At 31.3% G+C, this 23,467-nt stretch overlaps 2 protein-coding genes across 3 annotated transcripts in view; one reads left to right on the top strand and one right to left on the bottom strand.

Moving 5' to 3' along the window:
* Positions 1-23,467, top strand: part of LOC111642373 (zinc finger protein 345-like) — a 79,979-nt gene that overhangs the window by 50,369 nt on the left and 6,143 nt on the right. The window lies entirely within an intron of this gene.
* LOC111642372 (zinc finger protein 271-like) lies at positions 5,432-22,913 on the bottom strand. Of its 2 annotated transcripts, none has more exons than XM_023388713.1 (6): positions 22,888-22,913; positions 20,355-20,538; positions 17,819-17,903; positions 14,724-14,875; positions 12,444-12,507; positions 5,432-8,333 (listed from the first exon to the last, which is right to left on the bottom strand). In XM_023388713.1, the coding sequence occupies exons 2-6, from the start codon at positions 20,502-20,504 to the stop codon at positions 5,851-5,853; spliced, it is 2,934 nt and encodes a 977-aa protein (XP_023244481.1). In that variant the 5' UTR covers positions 20,505-20,538; positions 22,888-22,913; the 3' UTR covers positions 5,432-5,850. The 2 variants fall into 2 exon arrangements, with proteins under 2 accessions (XP_023244481.1, XP_023244480.1); XM_023388712.1 differs by lacking the exon at positions 22,888-22,913 and adding an exon at positions 21,308-21,315.

The raw sequence follows: 23,467 nt of genomic DNA, 5'->3' as shown, positions 1-23,467 counted from the left end.
AGTTTACGGACTACGGCTGTTTGAAAGGTTTTCTTCCATAAAATTAATCGATTCTAGACTAATTCGACTCAATATTTCCAAAACACGTATAATTTTTTGGGAATAATCCGTTTAACTATGCTATAAACAAAAAATTGTAGGATTACTTACCGAGTGTTCACCGTTCAACGACGCCATTGCTTAAGCTTGTTTTTGTTGCGGAGCAGCGCACCAAACGGCGGGCACGTTTTCTAGTAAGTTATTTTTCTGCGAAAAATTCGTTGAACTTTGGAGACATCATTAATAGAAATAATTTTTATGGCCGTTGAATAAGAAATGTTTTTTTTCACAAGAAATGTATAAAATTGCAGTACTGTATTAGACTTTCAGTACCTAATTTATATACAGTGCAGACGATAGTAAACTCAACTTACCCACCTAAACTCTCCATAGAATGTAAGTAGTTCGGCTGCTCGTCCACTATTGGTCCAGATTAGACCAATCCTGTCGCGACACGAGTCGGCGATGACGTTTTACCGCATTTTACGAATCTCTTTTAGTGTCTCTATACGAATACGGTCGCAATTTTTTCGCCGCGATATATGAATCCGCATTATAGGAGGGTCTACTGTACTGTACATTACAATAGATTTTTAATAAGATTTATTTTAAGTAAATTTTTCTGGTTTTTATTTCAGCAAATTCATTAATTATACCTTCATAATTAATATTTTTAACGACATTGTATTCTATTGAAATAATAGAAATATTGGATAATCGTTCTTGTCCGATAGTTGATCTTAAATAATTTTTTATTAAGTTTAACTTGCTAAAACTTCTCTCGCACGAAGCAATAGAAACGGGAAGAGTTAGAAATATTCTAAGAGCGACATTGATATTTGGGTAAGACTCAATTAAACCAAAATCATGAAGAGCCTGTAGAATATTAAGCGGAGATGCGGTTTCTATATTTTGTATAAGAGTCGTTACTTCAAAATTAAAACTTTCAATTTCACTTGTGAATTTGTACTTTTTTAAATCTTTGCTATATTTAATAGCGAGATTTGCAGCCGATTTTTTTTAAATCAGCAACACTCATGTATTGTAAAGACGAGCCACAGAGAAAGCAAAAATCGTCACAGATAGTTTTCATTTTTTTCATAACGCCAATCTATTTGACACAATAGAATGTCAAGAATACTGTAAATTTGTATTTGAAATAATTTTTCGGGTGTCAAGTTACTTCCTTCATTTGGTGTTTTATCTATTTCCATTATCTTAACCCTTTTTTTTTATTTATTAAGAAAGCCCTTTTCTATACTTTTTGGTTTGTTTTAACAATGTTTGATTGATCAATAATAGCATCTGTTAATATTGGTGGCCATAAAACTATATCATTTATTACTTCCATGTATCTATATATATCGAAGCATTTTTCTGGACTAGATCTTCTGCGTTTTTGCAATCCCTTTTTTCAGTAGCATTTTAAAAACTGCGGGGGCCCCTTCGGGACCCTATGCGCACGCATAGCTCACTTACCGCCGTTCAGGTATACACCACATATGCGTACTAGTATAAAGCAAAAAATGATGTCAGAATTTCTGCATGCATTTTACAACCTCGAGACTAAGATTTTATTCGGGAGTTATCGTTTTCAATTTAGTATTTTTAAAAATATCCTCGGACAGATTTATTTTTGTTATAAAATGTTACCTTTACAGATTTCTAGCTCTGCACACTGTAAAAAAATCTAGAAATACAGTTTTGTATATCATAATAATATTTCTAGTTGCCAGAGAGCTCTATAAAGTAGAGAAAAATCTGTAAATTTAAAAACTATAAACATAAATTTAAATTTCTCAAAAAATAAATTAAAAATCTCAAAAGTCTTTACTTTTGGCTGATTTGTCCGAGGTCTCCGCTACCTCACTACGTCCCTCTAAAAGTCGCCACAGTTCGGAACACTGGTGAGCAGACATCTGGGATCTAAGTAAGGCAGAATGTAATCGCCAAATCGCTATGGAAAGGCGGAAAAATTTTAAATTTAAAAATATAATTTCTTTGATCGGCAGTTTGGGCCCCCTTCCAAGTGGGCCCTGTGCGGGTGCACCTGTTGCACCTGCCTAGTTACGGCTCTGTATTAATAGTTAATAGTATAATTCTTAAAACGCATCTATGAATGTTTATAGTAAACTAAAAATGAAATACAATATATTATCATATTCTTAACATTCTGGTTTACATTATATTACGTACCCTGATAGTTCAATGTTAACTATCTTATAATAAATACTGTAATAAATTTTTTAAAAAATTAAAAAGCTGAAAAATTTATGAAATAAATATAAGAAAAAATTATAAATAAAGTTAAATTTCATCATATTTTGCGCGAAAAAACACTGAAATAGTTTCTATAGTTATGTGGCAAAAGAAAAAAGAGTTACAACTAATTAAATTAATCATGCAAATCAAAATGGGTCATACAAATCGATAAAATGTAAAAAATTCAGTCGATAGCAGAAATTTTAGTTTTCAGCCTTACTTTTTCAAAGGGCACTGCGAATTGTCCTTTTATTGATCAATTTACACACTGGTGGGAAACGAAATGGTAGCAAGAATCATGCCTCGTGAACATTTCCCGAAGTTAATGAAATATTTACATTTATCAAACAGATATAAAAAAAAAAAATTTAACGCATTTATCAGAACCAGCCTTGGCCCTTAGTCTCGAGTTTTTCGTGTTGTACTCGAACTGACGTCAGCGAACTCAATCGTGTTACTATGAATCACATAATCGGTAGTCTCGAGTTAGGGCTATTTCACACTATGACCGACTCCAAGTCGTGTTGCCATGGCAACAGCAGTCTGCCGACCGACTAGTCGTTCCAGTCGGACAGATTTGAAAACTTAAATATTTGTAGTCAGATCGGAGCAGTCGGTGAGCTACAGCCAATGAGAGCTTCGAAGCTATAACCAATCAGAGTTTAGATTTATCCAATCTACATCGAAGTTAGAAAATGGCGGAAAGTATAGATTTCTCGGAAGCTTTAATAAACGAAGTCAAAACATATCCGTGGCTTTATGATATTCGGCGAGCCTATTATAAAGACAACATAAAAAAAAAATAATTCTTAGACGGAGATTTTCAAAAACTAAACGTTGAAGGTACGTGATTGACTAATCTAATAATGACGCGATATATCTAAATTTACGATCGCTATCCACGACGGCCATGTTTTCTGTTTAATTTAAAAACTTACCATGATTGGCTAGTGTATTGATCTATAACACGCGTTCTAATTGGTCCTTATGAGTCGGCCACCGACATATAATCGTACTTAGTGTGAATGCTTTTACTACTAGTCGGTCCGATTATAAAATCGGTCGGGTCGGACCAGTCGGTCATAGTGTGAAACAGCCCTTAGACCCTTCGAGCCAACACGAAAGGCGAGCGGAAATACGTCACCCTCATTTGGTTGCGTGTGTCGTTAAGCATGATGGGATTATTTACAATGCATTTGGGTTTGCGACTATAAAGATTCGATCAATCAACTTAACTGTAACAAGTTGTAAACAAATCAACGTAAAGTGGTTTACATGTGTTACAGTTAAAAGTTTTGTCTTATAGGAATATAGTACGCAAAACAAAATGAAAACCTCGAATGTTTTATTTTAAAAAATAAGCGAAAAGAACAAACAGAAATATTAGTAAAATATGTAGAAAATAATAAGAAAATGAACAGTGGAAAATTCGACAATGAATTAGAAGAAAAAGGCAATTCGCTTTGTGGAGAAAATTAGTTGAAAAATTAATTACGTGTGTTGAAGCTAAAAAATCCGTTATGTAATAAAAAATGTGTTTTAATTTAATCCTTTCTTCATATAGACCCCTATAACGCGGTAGATACGTTCTGCAGCAGAACGTATCGCGAAATTCTTATAAAGCAGAAGTTCTGCTTTATAAGAATTTCGCGTTGTAGGAATCCTTAAATACATGAGCTAATCGTAGCCCTGCACGTGTGCAGTTTACGAACTACAGATATCTGAAAGGTTTTCTTCCATAAAATTAATCGATTCTAGACTAATTTCACTCAACATTTCCAAAACACGTATAATTTTTTGGGAACGATCCGTATAAACCAATGATTCTCAAACTTTTTCGATCCACCGCCCCCTTTGTTCCATAAAGCTATACCCAACGCCCCCTAACCCATTTTCTCTTGTGTGAGAAAAGGATTGGAAATATTCTTAGGAAAACTTTTCTATGAATCTCACACTTTGTTCCCTTACTGTACATTGTTCTCATCATCTGGAAACCATTAAACGCAATGTTTCCTCTTATCAGCCCCAATTTTGCCTTTGGTCACCGTTCAATACCCTGCCTCTATCATAGATCTATTCATCGCGCCAGAAGGGGGCGTTATTGCTTAGTTTGAGAAACGCTGAGCTAAAATAAAAGTCAATGTGTTAGAAATATTCAAGTTGTGACCTTCAATAAAAAATATATAAAATGTCAACATTTTATATATATTCCGTCGAATTTTTATATATAGAATTTGTCTGCCGTCGCCCCTCTATATTTCCTTAACGCCCCCCAATTCTCTTTGAGACTTCTACTTCCCCCCTGAAAGCCTCCAGCGCCCACAAGGGGGCGCTATCGCCCACTTTGAGAAACGCTGGTATAAACCATGCTATAAACAAAAAATTATAGGATTACTTACCGAGTGTGCACCGTTCGACGAAGCCATTGCTTAAGCTTGTTTTCGTCGCGGAGCAACGCACCAAACAACGGCCGCGTTTTCTGATAAGTTATTTTTCTTAGAAAAATTCGTTGAACTTTGTAGACATCGTTAATAGAAATAATTTTTCTGGCCGTTGAATAAATGTTATTTTTTTCCACAAGAAACGTATAAAATTACAGTACTGTGTTAGACTTACAGTACCTAATTTATATACTGTAGAGACGACATTAAAATCAACTTACCCGCTTAAACTCTCTGTAACTTGTTAGTAGTTCGGCTGCTCGTCCACTATTGGTACAGATTCGACTAATCCTGTCGCGACACAAGTCGGCGATGACGTTGTACCGCATTTTACGAGTCTCTTTTAGCGTCTTAATACGAATACGGTCGCAATTTTTTCGCCGCGATATACGAATCCGCATTATCTGAAACCGCGCTATAGAAAGGTCTACTGTAGTTTTCTTCCATGATCTATTTCTCAAATTGTTTTTTCTATTAAGATTATTTATTAATCAAAACTTGAAAGTTCTGATTAATAAATAATCTTAATTTAGTGTCTATGCTTTTAATAATTTATACATATAATTTACTATAATTTTAATACTCTTTTTCGATGAATTAGATACTTCTTTTTATTTTTCGAAAAATTTGCTATATAATTTTATCAATTATGAATTAAATTTTTTTTATTAGTACAGTATTGACTTGACACGAAAAAAATGGCATCTACTGGTGGTCGAAAAATTCGTCGCCTTCTCAGACGTCTTCCCGCTCTTTCTAACTCTTCTATAGCGATAGGAATTGCGTATCCGTTAACCATTTTCACATTCTTGTAGCGATCTCACATGTCAACTCAACGTGAGTAGCAACTCACATCGTGAAAAAGGAAACCACGTGAGTTAAAACTTGAAACTACCATTTTCACGTCAGTGTGTGAAATAGTATCACGTGACACCTTCAACACGTTGGGAGTTGTACGTATTACGTATGATCAAATTGATTATTTATTACTTCATGACGTGGCAAATAATGTTCTGTTTAAAAATATTTGTTTAATATATCAAAAGTATGATTAAATTTCTCATTATAGACGATTTTATGAATTATTAAACATTTTTTTTCTTTGGTTTTAAACAGTTTTGTTACATACCTGAGAAGAATAGTTACGTTCATCAGTATGAGTTTTATGATGGGGTTTTAGTTGCGCTTTCCATTTAAAACCTTTATTACAAATATCGCATTTAAAAGGACGTTCTTCACTATGAATATTTTGATGGCTTTTTAGATATACTTTCCATTTAAAACCTTTATTACAAATATCGCATTTGAAAAGACTTTCTTCACTATGAATATTTTGATGGTTTTTTAGATGGAATTTCCATTTAAAACCCTTATTACAAATATCGCATTTAAAAGGACGTTCTTCACTATGAGTTTTTTTATGCGTTTTTAGTTCCTCTTTCTGTTTAAAACCCTTATTACAAATATTGCAATTAAAAAAAGGTTTATCACTATGAGTTTTGTAATGTCTTTTTAAGTCATTTTTTTGTTGGAATCTTTTATTACAAATATCGCAAATGAAAGCACGTTTATCACTATGAGTTTTGTAATGTCTTTTTAAGTCATTTTTTTGTTTGAATCTTTTATTACAAATATCGCAAATGAAAGGACGTTCTTCACTATGAATATTTTGATGGTTTTTTAGATGGAATTTCCATTTAAAACCCTTATTACAAATATCGCATTTAAAAGGACGTTCTTCACTATGAGTTTTTTTATGCGTTTTTAGTTCCTCTTTCTGTTTAAAACCCTTATTACAAATATTGCAATTAAAAAAAGGTTTATCACTATGAGTTTTGTAATGTCTTTTTAAGTCATTTTTTTGTTGGAATCTTTTATTACAAATATCGCAAATGAAAGCACGTTCTTCACTATGAATATTTTTATGGTTTTTTAGTATACTTTTCTTATTAAAACCCTTATTACAAATTTCGCATTTGAAAAGACGTTCTTCACTATGAATATTTTGATGCTTTTTTAGTATACTTTTTTTATTAAAACCCTTATTACAAATTTCGCATTTGAAAAGACTTTCTTCACTATGAGTTTTGTGATGCATTTTTAAGGTATATTTTTGTTTAAATCCCTTATTACAAATATCGCATTTGAAAGGACGTTCTTCACTATGAGTTTTGTAATGCATTTTTAAGGTATATTTTTGTTTAAATCCCTTATTACAAATATCGCATTTGAAATGACGTTCTTCACTATGAGTTTTGTAATGCATTTTTAAGGTATATTTTTGTTTAAATCCCTTATTACAAATATCGCATTTGAAAGGACGTTCTTCACTATGAGTTTTGTAATGCATTTTTAAGGTATATTTTTGTTTAAATCCCTTATTACAAATATCGCATTTGAAAGGACGTTCTTCACTATGAGTTTTGTAATGCATTTTTAAGGTATATTTTTGTTTAAATCCCTTATTACAAATATCGCATTTGAAAGGACGTTCTTCACTATGAGTTTTGTAATGCATTTTTAAGGTATATTTTTGTTTAAATCCCTTATTACAAATATCGCATTTGAAATGACGTTCTTCACTATGAGTTTTGTAATGCATTTTTAAGGTATATTTTTGTTTAAATCCCTTATTACAAATATCGCATTTGAAATGACATTCTTCACTATGAATATTTTGATGGTTTTTTAGTTGACCTTTCAATTTAAAATCCTTATTACAAATATCGCAATTGAATAGACGTTTTTCACTATGAATATTTTGATGGCTTTTTAGTACACATTTCTGTTTAAAACACTTATTACAAATATCGCATTTGAAAGGACGTTCTTCACTATGAGTTTCCTGATGCCTTTTTAGTGCAACTTTTCTTTTAAAACCCTTATTACAACTATCGCATTTGAAAGGACGTTCTTCGCTATGAGTTTCTTGATGAATTTTTACTTCTATTTTGCTTTTAAAACCCTTATTACAAATATCGCATTTGAAAGGACGTTCTTCATTATGTCGTGCTCCATGACGTAACAATAGGCATTTCAATTTAAATTCTTGTCCACATATTTTGCAGGCATGAACTTTTTGTATTCTCTTCTGTATCTCTAAACAGCTTTTACCATATTGTACGCGCTTACCACAAATGTCGTTTTTCCTCTGAATATTAAATTTTTTACTATTTCTTAGAGATAACTTCACTCGATTTCCAGATGGCTGCAAATGTAAATTCATATCAGAGATTTCGTTTTTATTTTCAGTTTGGTGTTCTTTCATGTGTCTTCGCAAAAGAAATTGCCACAAAAACTTCTCATTGCAGGTTTTGCAGCAAAATGGCTTTTTTCTGATATGACAGAACAGATGTGTTTCTAATATTCTCTTATTTGTAAATGTCTGTTTACATAATTCACACGTAAATTCTTCTTTAGAATGAAATGCGAACATCACTTTAAAATATTTCCTTTTGATCTTATCATGAATTTTATTCCATTTTCTACTCGAAGGAATGTTCTTCTTTGTTCTGATATTATATTTAAAACTTTTTTCTTTTTCTGAATTCTGGTGAATATTAAATTCCTGAATGTGCTCTTCCTCCTGAACTGAAAGTTTAAAAAATAAAACATAATGAAGTATCTATTATATTTCAATAAACAACATAGTTTCAGCGTTAAAATAGTACTGTAGCATTAAAATTGGTAAAGTATACCTATGTTTTTCATATAAAAGCAAAGCATCATTTGTTGTCTGCACTAAAAAATAAAATATTTTACATTTATAATCATAAACTGAATAATTCAGCTTTAGTTTTTTTAGCAGACTTTTAAATGAGTGTGTAAAATTGTTTCAGTTTATCTCTTTTTGTTTATATTATTTGTGTTATATTATTTGTGTAGTTTGTTCCAGTGGTTATCATAGATAGAAACGTGAAAGAAATTGTATGCTTTTAGAGAGGAAAAGATATCATTAGTGTAAAAGAAAAAGTACAGCAACAAAAGTTAATAGAGAGGTTGAGGCACAAGTTCAAACGTTAAACGTGTACGGGTAGCAGAATTACACGTTACACGTTTCATGTCAAAGTAAAAATCGTTGAGGCACCCGTTCATAACATCATGTGACTCAGTGAACATTGCGCATTGACTCACGGGAAATAAGTTGAAAAAAATGGCGAAAACATTTTGCACGAAGGATCACCAGGAAAGGTAAATAAACAAATTAAACTGTTTAAAAGTATTTATTTGATGTTTAATAACACTAAATAATTATCTTTTTTACTGCAATTAGTGTCGTGTTTCCTTCAAGAAACATTAGGAAAGTTCAAATGCGTTTTTCTTGTTATCACGACATACTTCTGTTGAGAGAAGTAGTGGCTGTAAATCCCTATGTGTATGAAAATCCAAAGGTGCTTGGAAAAGTATATCTGAAAATTTACGGACGTATTACACCGTCGACGGTAGAAGATGCCGGGAAAGAACAACTTTAGTTCTACAAGTATTATGACAAGGTATGTGAATGCCATCTTGCCTCCCAGATATACAGTCTGTTACAAAAGTATACCACAAATTTTGAGATTTTTCAAAATTTATTTAAATTTTTTATTAGAGAACAGTTTGATATGTTTTAAGATAATTACAAAAATATCATTTTCAAGCTCTTTATTTTTTAATGATAATATATTAAAAGTTATCACTTTTTACTTGTTAGCAAAGTATAGGTATACTTTTTAAAATTACATAAAATTAATTTTTAAATATATTTTAAAGACTTAATATTTGGTTTCACCCCCTTTGGCTACAATTACTTGAAAAACTTTTTTAGGCATTGAGTTTATTACTTTTTTAATTGTTCATTCTTAATTTCATCTCATGTATCCATTATTGCAATTTTCAATTGATTTAGTTTCATATTGTTTCCCACTTTGATAAACAATTCCTGCTAAAATCCCCGATAAATTTTCAATTGGATTTAAATCTGGACTACATGAAGGCCAGTCAATATTACATCAATATTTTCTTTTTTAAAGAAATTTTTTGTTGACAGGACATGAATGGTAGCATTATCTTGTTGAAACTACTATTTATGACCTCCAATTAACCACCAAATGTGATCGTATTTTTGTCAGCAAATACTAAATTAGTTTTACCCTCCAATCCATCCTATTTACCTGCAAAACTATCCCAAATCATTATAGACCCATGGCTTATTTTAAATCTGCTTTCTCTTCTTAAATCATGCCAATAATATGAAAACACATCAGGGCCATATAAATTAAACTTCTCATCACCAAACATTATTTCTTGCCATTCTTCAGTCCATCCCATCTTGTCTTTAGCCCAATTTAAATTCATTGATATGTGTTTAGCAGTTAAAGGTAGTTTCAACTTTATTTTTAAATATTTTACATTGTCATAGTTTTTTAAAGTTCTCCAAAGAAATACCAATAGATGTATTGGTATTTCTTTGGAGAAGCATTTACGAATAGCAATGTGAAGAAACAGACGATTTTAATTCAGAAATTTTTAATTATTCAATTTTTTAGCAAGTGATGTAAAGTGTCGATAACATTTTTATAGCTGTGTTCATAAAATCGCTTATCATAGTTTTCTTTTCAGAAGCAAGACTGAACCAAGATAGAGAAGAAAGAAGAGTGTTTTTAGAAAAATTTGGATTAGAGAGAAAAGAAAGAGAAGCGTTATTAGAAATACTTTTGAAAACTTTGAATAAAAATTGAAAAAATTCTTTATTTATTTATTAATTACATTCTAACTATTTGTCCAATTTGGGGAATAAACAATTAAAATAATCTGATGTTGCACTACCGTATAAGCATGTGTGACAGTTTGTAAGTAGTGAACCAACAATATAGTTTATCAACAGGCTGAAGATACAATTTCAATTTTTTTTTTTAAATCTAGAAAAGCAAATATCTGAATTATTTTCCCAAATACCTATTCCACACACACTCTTACTGAACTCATCCTAGAATTAAATACTTGTTGCTCGGGTGTTCAGCTAGCACCTCGAAATGGTGTAATGAGGTATTGACGCAAAGGATAACCAGAATCTCCATATAAAACAAATTTGGTCCCGTTCTCAGAACAAGGAATCGCAGCCAAATGCTCTAACACAGTGTTTTTCAACCTTCTTGAATACGCGACCGCTTTGCAAGTTAAAAACTTCTGGCGATCCCTCCAGGGCCATATTAAAACTATATCAGTGATTTTAAAAACTACGTATTTAATTTTCTTACTGTTGAGACCTAAATATCGATCGAAAAACCAATTATACTGTAAAATAAACAGGTATAGCCTTCTCACTGAAATTCTAGATTTTTTTTTTTCATTGTAGTGTAGGACCTACAAACACTTGTCTTTTTCTTTTACCCGCGACCCCCCGTGTAAGGCTTTGCGACCCCACTCGGGTCGCGACCCACAGGTTGAAAAGCACTGCTCTAACAAATTAAATTCTCTTAACATTCCACTGTCACGACGTATTCCTTCTATTGGTCCAAAAAAATTAGCAATCATACCATCGGGTGTAACCACTGATTGAAATTTCAAACAATTTATACGTTTATGGCCACTGAATACCACCCTTTGATGTGTTTTGGTCTACAAATAGGACGTGCCATTCCATCTATGAAACCCCAATAATTTGTCAAAGGAGACCTTTTGCTGTTATTACTTGGCTAAATATATTTAATTTTTCTCTTCTTAGTTTTATCTCGTTGATATTCAATCAGAATCAGTCATTTTATTTAAATTTATTTTTGCTTTTGTCACAGGTAAATCTTTAGTGATATGATATAATAAAATGGCTTCTTCATCTCTATCATACTGATCCAACAATACTAATACCTCTTCACTAGACTACAAATATGATTTTAATTAAATGCTTGATGTGCGAAAATAAAAAAAAAAGGTGAACACAGCCTTTGAGTTTCCGTGGTCACATTACATTAAAAATATTAAATAATTAAATAATTTTTGGATTAAAATAGTCTGTTTCTTTACAATGTTATTCATAAATGCTTAAATAATCGTTATCTTAATAAAACAAATCATAATTTTAACCCCAAACACAAAAAAATGAAGACGTTTAAGCCGATCGTGTACTCACCTAGCTACACGTAGCAAACGCCTTTATCGATGGTCCAGAACTGCCAGATGGCAAAGCTCACCCGTTAGCCATACACGTTTTAGGCTAAATACGTGCGCCTCAACCTCTCTAATAATTTACATCAATAAATAAAAAGGCACAATCCCAGGACTTTTGTGATTTTTTTGAAAATCAAAATACCTTAATTTGAGTGTATGTCCAGTTGATATGTACAACATTTTCAAGAATATTAGCAACATCTTTTTTAACACGTTGCTAATATATACTTATTTATGTCATTAAATAAATTATATAGCCCTCGTTTACTTTGTTTCAATACATTTTCTTTATTATTTTAGCAGACCCATGAACAAAGCAAGATAACATGAATCATTAAATAAAAACTGATAAGTTGTTATTTAATGATTTTGATTATTCCAACAGATTTTTATTAATTTCAAAAGTTATATTAATACGTTGTAGGAGGTTACGTATAATTCTGAAAAATCTGATTCCAGTTAAATGTTTGACAATTGAATCTTGAATGTAGTTCTTCAGCTGCCCTCTGAATAATACTAACATAAAATGTCTGAACTAAGTAACATGTTACTTACTTTGGATGTTCACTTCATCCCTGTTAAAGTTTTCGTCCGGAGTGAAGAATTCATTGTTGACAGGCTAAACAATACGCAAACAATACATGACAATTACAAATAATCATTTATAATATATAAACAAGAAACGAGTTGCTCAACTTTCCCGGCAACGTTTTAAAATTTTGTTGGCGCTGTCTGTAATGAAACGCTTTTTAAATAATATACGATCTTTTTAACTATTATAGAAAGGCAAATAATTGAATTTTGAATGTAGGGATGAGTTTAATATAAAAAAGTTAAATACGAATAATAAGCGAAATCATAATTAAGTCTGTTCCTACTAAAGATACACATAATTCCCCATTATCTCCCCACCCTCTAAATTTTTAACCAGCAAATTTTAATAGCCTCAATTTCCCTAATAACAAAACTTTCCAGCAAAATTTCAGTTTTCGACAAAAAGAGCAGGAGTTATTAAGTTTCAAACAGGATGAAGGAAGTCATGCATCCTCATAGATTAACATCAATACATAAAGATAAAACCCATGATTTTTTGCATTTTCAACGTTTGAAGGCGTTCTAAGTTTAGAAATGTAAAAATCTTGGCGAGTCATTTTTTGACCGATTGCCATGCTTTTCCCCTTATATATAATAGTAGGAAAAGTAATATGAAAGACATTACAAACTTATACATTACAAATCAGCATTCTGTAATTTTATATATAAGCTACATATAAAATTACATTAAAGTTAATTATGTTTTAAAAATTTTGTAGAAATTATTTAGTCTTTTGAGGAAATTAACAAAATAACAAGCAAGACTTTTCACTTTTTATACTGTCCATTGATAAAGATATTACTAATGAAGTAGACTGATTTTGCTACAGATCTATGTTATTTATAAAGTAATTTAACCCAGTGAAAACCAAAATAGTAGTTCTGTAAAGAAAGATTTTTATACCTATTAAATTTCATAATTTGTTTTAAAACCGTTCTGCTCATCTTATTACATTAGAGAAGTTGCAGCCGAAGTTAAAACTTCAAAGTTGTACGGCAAGCAAAAATACACGTTTGACGTTTCAACTGCAAATAAAACACGTTCCGCCAACGTTGAGCACTGATTCATGGAGTATTGTCGAAAAATGGCAAAAACATTTAAAAACGGCGAAAGTTACCAAAAAACATAAAACTAACAAATTAGATTATTTTCAAAAATTTAAAGAATGTTTAATAACACTAAATAATTATTTTTTACTTTAATTAGCGTCTTGTCTCCTACCGTACGATATAATACTAGGACAATTCAGATGGGTTTTACCTGTTCTCATGACATACTTTTCTTGAGAGGAGTACTGTACTGGCTTATATAAATCCGAAAGCAGCTGGAAAATTAGTTTTAGAAATTTACAAACGTAATGCTGTTAATGGCAGATGATGCCGTAAAAAAAAATCCTACTTCTACAGTATTGCGATAAGCTATTATGAACACAAATATATAAAAATTCAATAGGCACTTCATTCACATAACTTGCAAAAACATTGAATAATTATATAATTTATGGATTAAAACCCTCTGTTTCTTTACAATGTCGTTCACAAATGCTTAAAAGTTCATTATTTTAATAAAATACGTCGTAAATTCAATCCAAACACAAAGGAAAAGCAAATGTTTAATCCAAACTTCTACTTGCCACGTTCGACGTTCAAAACACCATTGTCCTGAATCATTATGCTAAACATTATATTATATTATTCAATAAAATAAACATATTATATTGGAGATTAAAAAACGAAATTTAGTACTGTACATTGTGTATAAGTGGCATTAATGCTAATAAATTTTGGTAATAAAACATCAAGGGGTTAAGAGATAAAAAAATGGTCCCGTTTAAAATCTCGAATGGCGTCAGACTTCATGAAAATTTTATTTGTTGTTAGCATCTACAATTCTTTGTAAAATGCATTTCTATCATTAAAATTAAGCATTTCTTCATTTTATAATAATTGAAATTATAGAGAGTTTTTATAAGATACGGCGCCAAAGACAATTTTATTTAATTTTTTGATTAATAATATAGATGTTATTTTTTAAATAAAATCACTTAACTGCCAGGAAACTTACGCAACTCGTTGATAGATTTTTTCTTATATAATATATATTTTTATTTAATGCAGAATACACCTACATTCAAAGCATAATATTATATTAGTGATATTGAGCTACGTTTTCAATTATTCAGAAACCTAAGTTAATATTGAAATTTAACTGTAAAATCTCTTGAAATTTGTATTACTTACCAATACGTGTTCATCATCATCTGGGAAATGAACATCCTCTTTATAATCTTCAGTCTTTACTTCAATCTTCAATTTTTTCAAATCAACTTTAAATTCTGATTTTATTCCATGTTTTACATCAAAATTATCTTTTACTTCTTCTTTCTTGATATCTGTAGTCGAAATTACAATTTTATAACACAAAAAATACGGAAGAAAAACTTAAAATATAAAATGAAACATATTTTCATAAATTAACATAAGAAAAATTATATGTTTCATTACATCATTTATTTCTGATTACAAGCCGAAAACTAATCACGAGTCATGGCGAATTGGTGTGATGTGTGATACAAATTATAATAATTACGATTAAAAACTTCTTTTCGTTATTAAATAGACCAGCAACGAGTGCTTAACTTTTCCGGAAACATTTAAAACTACGTGTGGCACCATATCTTATAATACTTTGTTTAAAATATTTTTATATTTTAACTATTATTAAATTTAAAAAAAAGCTCGGTTTTAAGATTTTGAAAATAAAGATAAATTTTATAAAAAATTGTAAATTAGAAAATAAGTAAACTTGTCATATATCCGGCCTTAGTGAAGATACGCACGACCCACACTTACAATTTAATCTCGTAGATGTAATATATCGCGAAAAAGTTATGTTAATAAAAGTTCGATATTCCGGTGTTTTCCCGTTTCTGGACATTCTGACCCTATATTAGCACAATAATATAAATTACCTTACAAAATTCTCTTTGTCGACGTTTAAAACTTTATACAGTATCTGAAAATTCAGACTTACAGTTAAATCCCGCTTAGCGATGATTCCATATAACGAAATCTCCTCGAATCTTAAAAAAAAAGCTCAAAATTTACGCTGATTTAAATTATCGCGGCATTTCACTGATTCGTATATAATACGATTATTTGCAAACACAAACCAATTGGCAAGAAGTGGCAAAAAGGTGTATTTTAAATCTATGTTTGTTTGGTGCGATTTTAAAAAAATATAACATCATGAATGCCAGGAAATATCGACTATTCTGTATCAAAAAATAACCTGTCCTCATGGCATTCCAACATTCCTTAGAAACGCATATTGCTTAGTACATAAGTAAACAGATTGCACTTACTGCATGATTAATACAGCTTTGCTTTATTCTAAAATAAATATTATATGCACAAGTACTTAGTAAATAAAGTAAAAAACTAACTTGGATGGAGCTTATAAGTGATATGTTTATGTATCAAGTTTGCAAATGATGGATAATTTATATTCACTGTGAAACCGGCTCTCATAAGCAAGAAAAAATGTGTAATGCAAAGGTAAAACGAAACAAACTTGAGCCGAAATCAAGACCAGATATATTTATAGAATACTCGAGAATCAGAAGAGCCTACAGGGTATACGACCCAAAAATAAATAAGGTGGACATTAAGTTCATGGAATATCAATTAGGAAGTGAATTGTTAGACAAGTCAGACGGGGAAACTAATAGAAATAAAACAAGCAAATTCCTGGATAGAAATGGATTTACGCGATATGAACGAAAACAATGATCCCACACCCGTAGATGCGGAAAGAATAAGGAATGACGATAGACCCAATGATGAAATGACACAAATGAAGAACCCGACCTTACCCAAAGCGACGACACCCAAATTCAAATACCTAGAAAATCACAAAGAATCAGGGAGAAAATCCAAGAAGAAATCAGACTCAATTACCACGAAAATTTCTACGATATAGAAGAGTGGAGTGATACAGATGCAGTAAAAATGACACAAGATTTTACACCAACTACCTTCAAAGAAGCAATCACTTGTCGAGAACATAAATCGTGGTGAAAGACTATGAAAGATGAATATCAATCCATGAATACACGTCCATCTTTGGTGAGTCGCAAGTTTGCGACTCATCCAAGGTTAGTCGCTTAAAGTTTTGCGAGTTTTTCAATTCAAAACGTTTTACCTGAAAGTAATTAGGTAGACGATTCAATTGCTAACAGGATAAGTATGATGTGCAGGAACAAACCACTATTAATTTGAGAGGTACAGAGCATATATTTTAAATTAAATAAATTAAAAATATGATTAAAAATTGCAGCCCAGCATTGTCACGTTGTCTCAATAAATACTTGTTCGTATATTAAACACTTTCCATTCTCGTGACTATAAAAATTTTTCACGTTCACGATATTTTGATAACATTTCGGATAGTAATTACGCGATATATTGGTTATTTTAGTGGCCAATTGGAAGCAAGGATTTGAATCATATGGGAGTGATGTCGCCCCCATGTAAGCGTTTTTCCACATTGAAAGGGCTATTAGTAACAATTTATATTTTGAAAGTGATAAACAATTTTCTGGGCAATATAGTAAAACATTATATTAAGAATAATTAGATATATTATTCGTTATATCGTACAATAATTAAACAAATAACATTATACTAGTCACTAGTTTATTCAATGCAGTACAAATATGGCCTTAGCCTTGTCACTCAGCATCGGAATTTTGAAGTGAAGGAAGCGACGATTCGTTAGAATTGTTGTCGATTGAGAAACACTGAATTAAAGGCACGAAACACCGATTAACTCTGTACGAACTTTTGGTGAAAATCGAAAGTCACGTTATTACAATTTAAATCTTTTCTTCCGAAAACAGTTAATAAATGACCGGCACAACTCCATTCTCAAAAGAAAAGTATAATGTATAGAGGCAAGCCAATATTAATTTCAAATGAAGAGCATATGTTTTAAATTAAACACATTAAAAATGCGATTAAAATTGGAGCCGGCATCGTAACGATGTCATAATAAATAATTGCTCGTTTCATTGAAATCTAAATCATATAAATTCAAACTTTTCTCTGTTGTAAGATTCTGATCAATTAAATTAACAGTTTTAAATCTGTCAACTAAGTTAAATGTTATTGATAATATTAAATTCTATTTAAATCTTATTCATTATACAGAATGTATTCGCAAAGTTTTTCAAATGTTATCACTTCCATTTATATGAATATGAATTTATAGCTTACGAATTATTCTTATCACTACAAATAAACTTTCATAGTATTAAAAGTATTAAGCCTCTTACCTCTTTCGATTTTATAACCAGAATGACTCCAAACAGAGGATCCATTTGTGTCGTTTGTGGAAATTGGTTCTCTTTTAATATTTATCTGAAATAAGAAAATATTACATTATATTATTTGACAGATTGAACTTTATACACAGACAGATGAAAAAAATATTTTTTTCATTTTTTTCATAATTTTTTTTAAAAAATATGGACTACTATCTTCTTTTCTTTTAATTGTAGTGCCTATAGTCTATTTAACACCTTTCAGAGGAAAATTTTGAATTCAAACAACGTAACTTCTGATTTACAGCATATATACCTATAGTTTAGCGGAGCCTCTTGCCCAATTAAATGAATCTGATATTGTTTGAATATGTAAAGAATAGTTTATTAAGAATCAGGCTGCAATTTGATAAATTCCCACTTTCCTCAGTCTGTACGACTGTTTGACTGTCCTTTATTAATCTTGACAACAGTTAGATAGCTGAAAGCCGAGACCAGATGAGCTTAGAGGCACGAGGCACTGATTAACTTCTGATACAAGAACTTCTGATGCAAATCAAAAGTCACATTGTTTCAATTTAGATAGTTTCCTCTGAAAGAAGTTAGATACGTAAACGTCACGACTCTATTACTAACAGGAAAAGTATAATGTACAGGGGCAAGCCACTACTAATTTCAGGTGAAAAGCATATACTTTAAATTAAATACAGTTGACTCCCTATAACACGGGTTCCTATAGTTCGGATTCCTATATGACGGTGAAAAAATTGCGACGGTATCCGTACAAACCTGGTAAAATAACTCCTANTGTAGTCCGGCATTATGAGGATGCCACAATAAATCTCTTCTCGTTGATTGTCTTTTCTTTTTTGAACTTCTCTTATTTTCGGATCTTTTAATGCATGTAACAAGCGAAAGTATAAATATCGTGTCAAATTTCATCTTCAGCTTTCGGAAACCTCCATGTTTTAAGACTTCCTTGACCCGAAAACATGTTTAAAATATGAAGAATTTACTTGTTATTACAAATTGCAATGTTTTAAAAATACAATTTATCTTTAATCTGAAAATTAAGCTTTTTGCCATTTTATAACAATATAAACAGGTTTTTGAATAAAATTTCCTAACAGATGGTGCCACACACAATTTTAAATTTTTTTGCTTGAAAAGTTATGCAACTCGTTTCTGGATTGTTCCGATGACAGATAACTTCAGATTTCTTATTTTGTGATAATCTCTCGATCACCATCAATCTCCAAAGGACTTGATTGAAAATGGAAGAGATCGCACAGTACACATTTTAACGTCCCACAGCTTAAATATCATTGATTTTACAAATATAATACACTAAACTCAAATTACACATACCTGAAATATAAATTTTTAAATACAAAAGTAGATACCTTCAAAATATTATGCAGAATTAAGCATGAAATGAAGCAATATCAGCAACTACCAATAAAACTACAAAATTTATCTGAATAACGCGTAACTTGTCTAAGAAAGAGTATAGGAGTATAGTTACTGTACAATTATAGTTACTGATCCCGATGTAATAATAAATCTAGCAAAGATTTGCATTAGGCCAGGAACACACATGCGTAAAATTGTGTAGCAGAAAACTGAAATCAGCTTTCGGTTCAGTTTGTTTTACGCTTTTATGCCAGAACACACATACGTAAAAATTCTGACCGAATAGGATACGCCACTGTTACTAACAGTTTTATTTTTATTTTTTTCTCTCGTATATCTATCCCTTTGTACTTTCCATTTTTCCTCCGCTTTCTCTACTATAATATAGAAAATTTAAATTAATAGACTCACATTCCGAATTCAAATAAAGAATGTGTGATATAAATACTATGCCTATATATCGATTTTACTAGATCTACCTGTTGTTTGTAATTTAGTACCTATGGCCATCCATAAACGTTGTTTAAATACAGTGTCTTTATACGTGACACTGATGTGGTCAAACGGATTCAATAACTTCTCTATTTCATTTATTTTTCGTGTTTTCGAGACCGTAACAATTGTAGGGTTAACCCTCGTTGACGTTATTGTTAAAATAAAAACCACGTGTCTACTTTGACGTCACAGAAAAGACTTCTTTTTATTGGAGGAATTTTGGCGTAAAAACTTGAGACATGCTCTACTCTATTTTCAGTTCTGTTTCAGCCAAAATTTCAGAAAAATTTTTACGCTTTCTGTTTTATGCTAGATTTTACGCCGAATTTTACGCATGTGTGTTCCTGGCCTTACTTTCCTGGCTGTTATGAGATTATATTTTGAAAATCACTTTTTAATTATTAAGCATAATAAATATATAAAATTGTATGTATTGCCAAGTGTTAAGAGTTTTTGTTAAAAAAATTTACATATATTTAATTATTATAAAATAGCAAAAGACTTAATACAGATAAGTTTATAAAACATTGTAAATGGCAACAAGTAAAATCTTCGTTAAGTCTGACCCCTCGAGGTATATTACACGTAACCAGTGGCGAGCCGTCTATGGAANTCTTAGAAAATAGTATTTTTCACTCACCTCTAAAGGTTCTGATTTAATTGTTTTAGAACACTTCACATCTGTGTTAAATTCTTTCTTGAAATTTTTAAAATCAACTTTAAATTTTTCGTCGTTTTGTTCAATTGTGAAGTCCGAATATTTCGTTTCTAACTCTTCTTTTATCTTCATTTTTTCATTTACGATATTCTCGTATGTCAACGATCTGTATTCAATCAAAGAATTAATTATAGTTAGTTAACAAATGTTCATTCGAAATTTAGAGCAAAGACGAGTAAAATCATGATTATTGTTCCCGTTGTAAGTTGTAACAGTAAACAAAGCGATGACCTCTCAAGGTTAACGGAAGAAATTCCAGTGGTAACATGTCAACAGCACACGTGGTACTTACAGCTATAAAATCACTTATACCGTTAATAGTCAAGAATTTTTAAATTGAAGTTTAAAATTCATTTTTAATAACATAAACACCACAGTTGAAATATATTTATTTATGAAATATTAATAAAAACGTATTAAAATTTATGATAATAATTCAACTTTTGTGCGCTATTGATACTTTGGGGTTCTGGGCTTGAGTCCTATTAATCCCCATGTAGATTTGCCACTGACTACGAAGCCCGATAGTTCAACGTTAACTCACTTATAATTAAAAGAAAAAAATTTAAATAAAAATAAAATAAAAAGCAGGTAATTTTATAAAATAAATGAATAAAACTAGTAAAAAATATGTAAATGAATATAAATTTGATTATCTTTTGTGCGAAACAACACTAAAATCATTTTTAATAGTTATGTAGAAAGAAACGACAGTTGCAATTAATTAAAAATAGTATAATTAATGCAGAAAATCCAACGCAAAATTAATATTACGTGATGATCTAAAATTCATAATTTACTTTTAACAACAGTTCGTTATTGTTCGATATTTTTCTCTATTTTTGTAAAACATACGAAATTGGAGGATAAACTACCTTTTCTGTTAATGTACACCAATGCTCCCTAACCCATCTTTCCTTGTGTGAGAAAGACCTGGAAGTGTTTTTAGGAAAACTTTTCTATGAAATTCACACTTTTAGTCTCCAAATCTAAAAATCGTTGAACGCAATGTTCCTTCACTCACGTTTTAAGAGTTAAGAAAAAGATTGTCAGTGACCCCACGCTTTGCCTACATTTACCATAGGCAAATACTCTACCTCTAGTCTCCCCTGTCGTCCAGTTCATTTCGACCCTTAGATTTATTATCCACCCATGGGGGAGCGTCGTGCCCACTTTGGGAACCGCTGCGCTAAACAGTCTAACTTCCAAGTAAAAATCTTGTTACGACAGTTCTAATTGGAGGAGTTTGGCGCTTAAAAATCAGGTCACTCTCACACAGGATAGTTCCCTGGAATCTGCCACTTAAAACTTGTAGTCTGTGTGAACGAACAACATACCTCCGACGCACATAGGAAAAAAAAACGAAGCAAAATTCGAAGACGAGGAGAATTATCTCCGATTTAAATAATAATTGTGAAAACATTACAGGTATATTATATTTAAGTTATTCTGTGAACTGTCTCTCACTCTCTCCCTCTATCTCCATTCTAAACGGAAATTCGACAGAAGGATAAACCAGCAACCAGTAACTCAAATCTCCCGGCAACAATTGAATTTTGCTAGTGCCCTCTGTTATCATATTTAATTTTTAAAATATAAAACGGAAAACTTTAATTTTAAGGATAGGGACAAGTAAAATCGTCATTAAGTTCGCCATGACGAGTTTCTATCAGCCAATAACGGTTCGTCTGGTAGTCACGTGAGAAAATACAATCACGTGGTATTTATGGCAGAAAGAACTATGCGGTAACTAAGATAACGCACATTAGAATAAAGAGGAAAGGATAATAAATTTTACACAAATAATCACATATAATTTAATTCAAAGGAAAAAACAAACAAATCTTAGTCGAAGTAGTATTCTTTATCGACAGATCTTGATCGAGGAATAAGCGTGTTTTGTACAGCAGTTCTTTCTCGATCCAAGAAAATATCTATCATCCAAAATCTTCTAGTTAAATAAAGCGAGCCGTACAAAACAAAATTTCTAAACACGTGGATAACGGCAGTGTCGGTATCGTTCGCCATCTTGAATACTGTACACATGCGCCGAAATGCCACTTGTGTGGTTGTGCAGCTGCGCTAAGTCACCACTTTTCGTTACCGCGCCACGAGTGCATCCAATATAATGTAGATCCCATTTACTCTCCATCCCGTCGATCTTAAATTTTCGATATTATATAGCATCAGTTCCCCTAATGAAGGGGAGAAGACCTAGGGGAAGCTGGATGAACAAAATAGCTGACACACCTAAGAAAAAGAACTGACGATGTAATAAAGGTATAAACGAGGTGGGTTATAGGAACAATATTTGTTTACCATATATCACGTGGCTTTCGTACCTACAAACTATGACGTCAGTTAGTGACGCGCTACCTGTTGACTTTCTTATTAATTTTGAGTGTGCACCCCGTTTCTTACTGCTACAATGCGAACAAAAACAAAGTTTACTTACCTGTCTTTGTTAGGGCTCTTTCGTACTATGGCCGACTTGTTCCTCTCTAGCGTCTGCTAAGTCTTAGTTCTAAATTATGCCGCTATGCGCGATCAGGCGCCACTCGCGAAAACTTGTTTTGTCAATTTTGAGTCAAATTATTAGTTAAAAGTCAGAATAAAATAAATTTATGAATAGACACCTCGCTCGCAAATGAATTATTCTATAAAAAAAAAACTAATATTGTAAGATTATCAGATGGAATTACGAATAAAATAAAACATAGGGAAAGTTGAAATTTGATATTTTCCCAAGTGCTATTATTAGTAGTAATTGAACGTTCTGTAATATGGTTAAAAGTATATAGTTTATAAACATTACTGTTTGCATTAATTATAAATTCATTACTCATGTGACATATGCAACCTTCATACTGTCTTGATATTATTTTGGAAAGTATACTTATAGAGAAAGACAGGGTTCAAGACTTGCTCTCACTCAGCCAATTATAGGTGGATGGGACGTAATGCTTCTTAGGGGAAACTACTTGGCATGTTTTTCTTTAATAACTACAACTTTGCAATTTCTAAACAAATTATAG

This window comes from Centruroides sculpturatus, unplaced genomic scaffold (assembly GCF_000671375.1).
Source record: "Centruroides sculpturatus isolate CEXI.00-Female unplaced genomic scaffold, Cexi_2.0 scaffold1568, whole genome shotgun sequence".
NCBI lineage: Eukaryota > Metazoa > Arthropoda > Arachnida > Scorpiones > Buthidae > Centruroides > Centruroides sculpturatus.
The sequence above is the reverse complement of the archived record's forward strand: the minus strand, read 5'-3'. Positions and strand labels throughout refer to the sequence as shown.

What these genes read in the sequence shown, in the direction of transcription:
- LOC111642372 (XM_023388713.1), bottom strand. Translation starts at nt 20,504, where the DNA reads ATGAAGATAAAAGAAGAGTTAGAAACGAAATATTCGGACTTCACAATT. An exon ending in TTAAATCAGAACCTTTAGAG is followed by an intron (nt 17,904 to 20,354) that starts GTGAGTGAAAAA and finishes TTCTTATTTCAG; the next exon opens with ATAAATATTAAAAGAGAACC. An exon ending in TGGTTATAAAATCGAAAGAG is followed by an intron (nt 14,876 to 17,818) that starts GTAAGAGGCTTA and finishes TTTCGACTACAG; the next exon opens with ATATCAAGAAAGAAGAAGTA.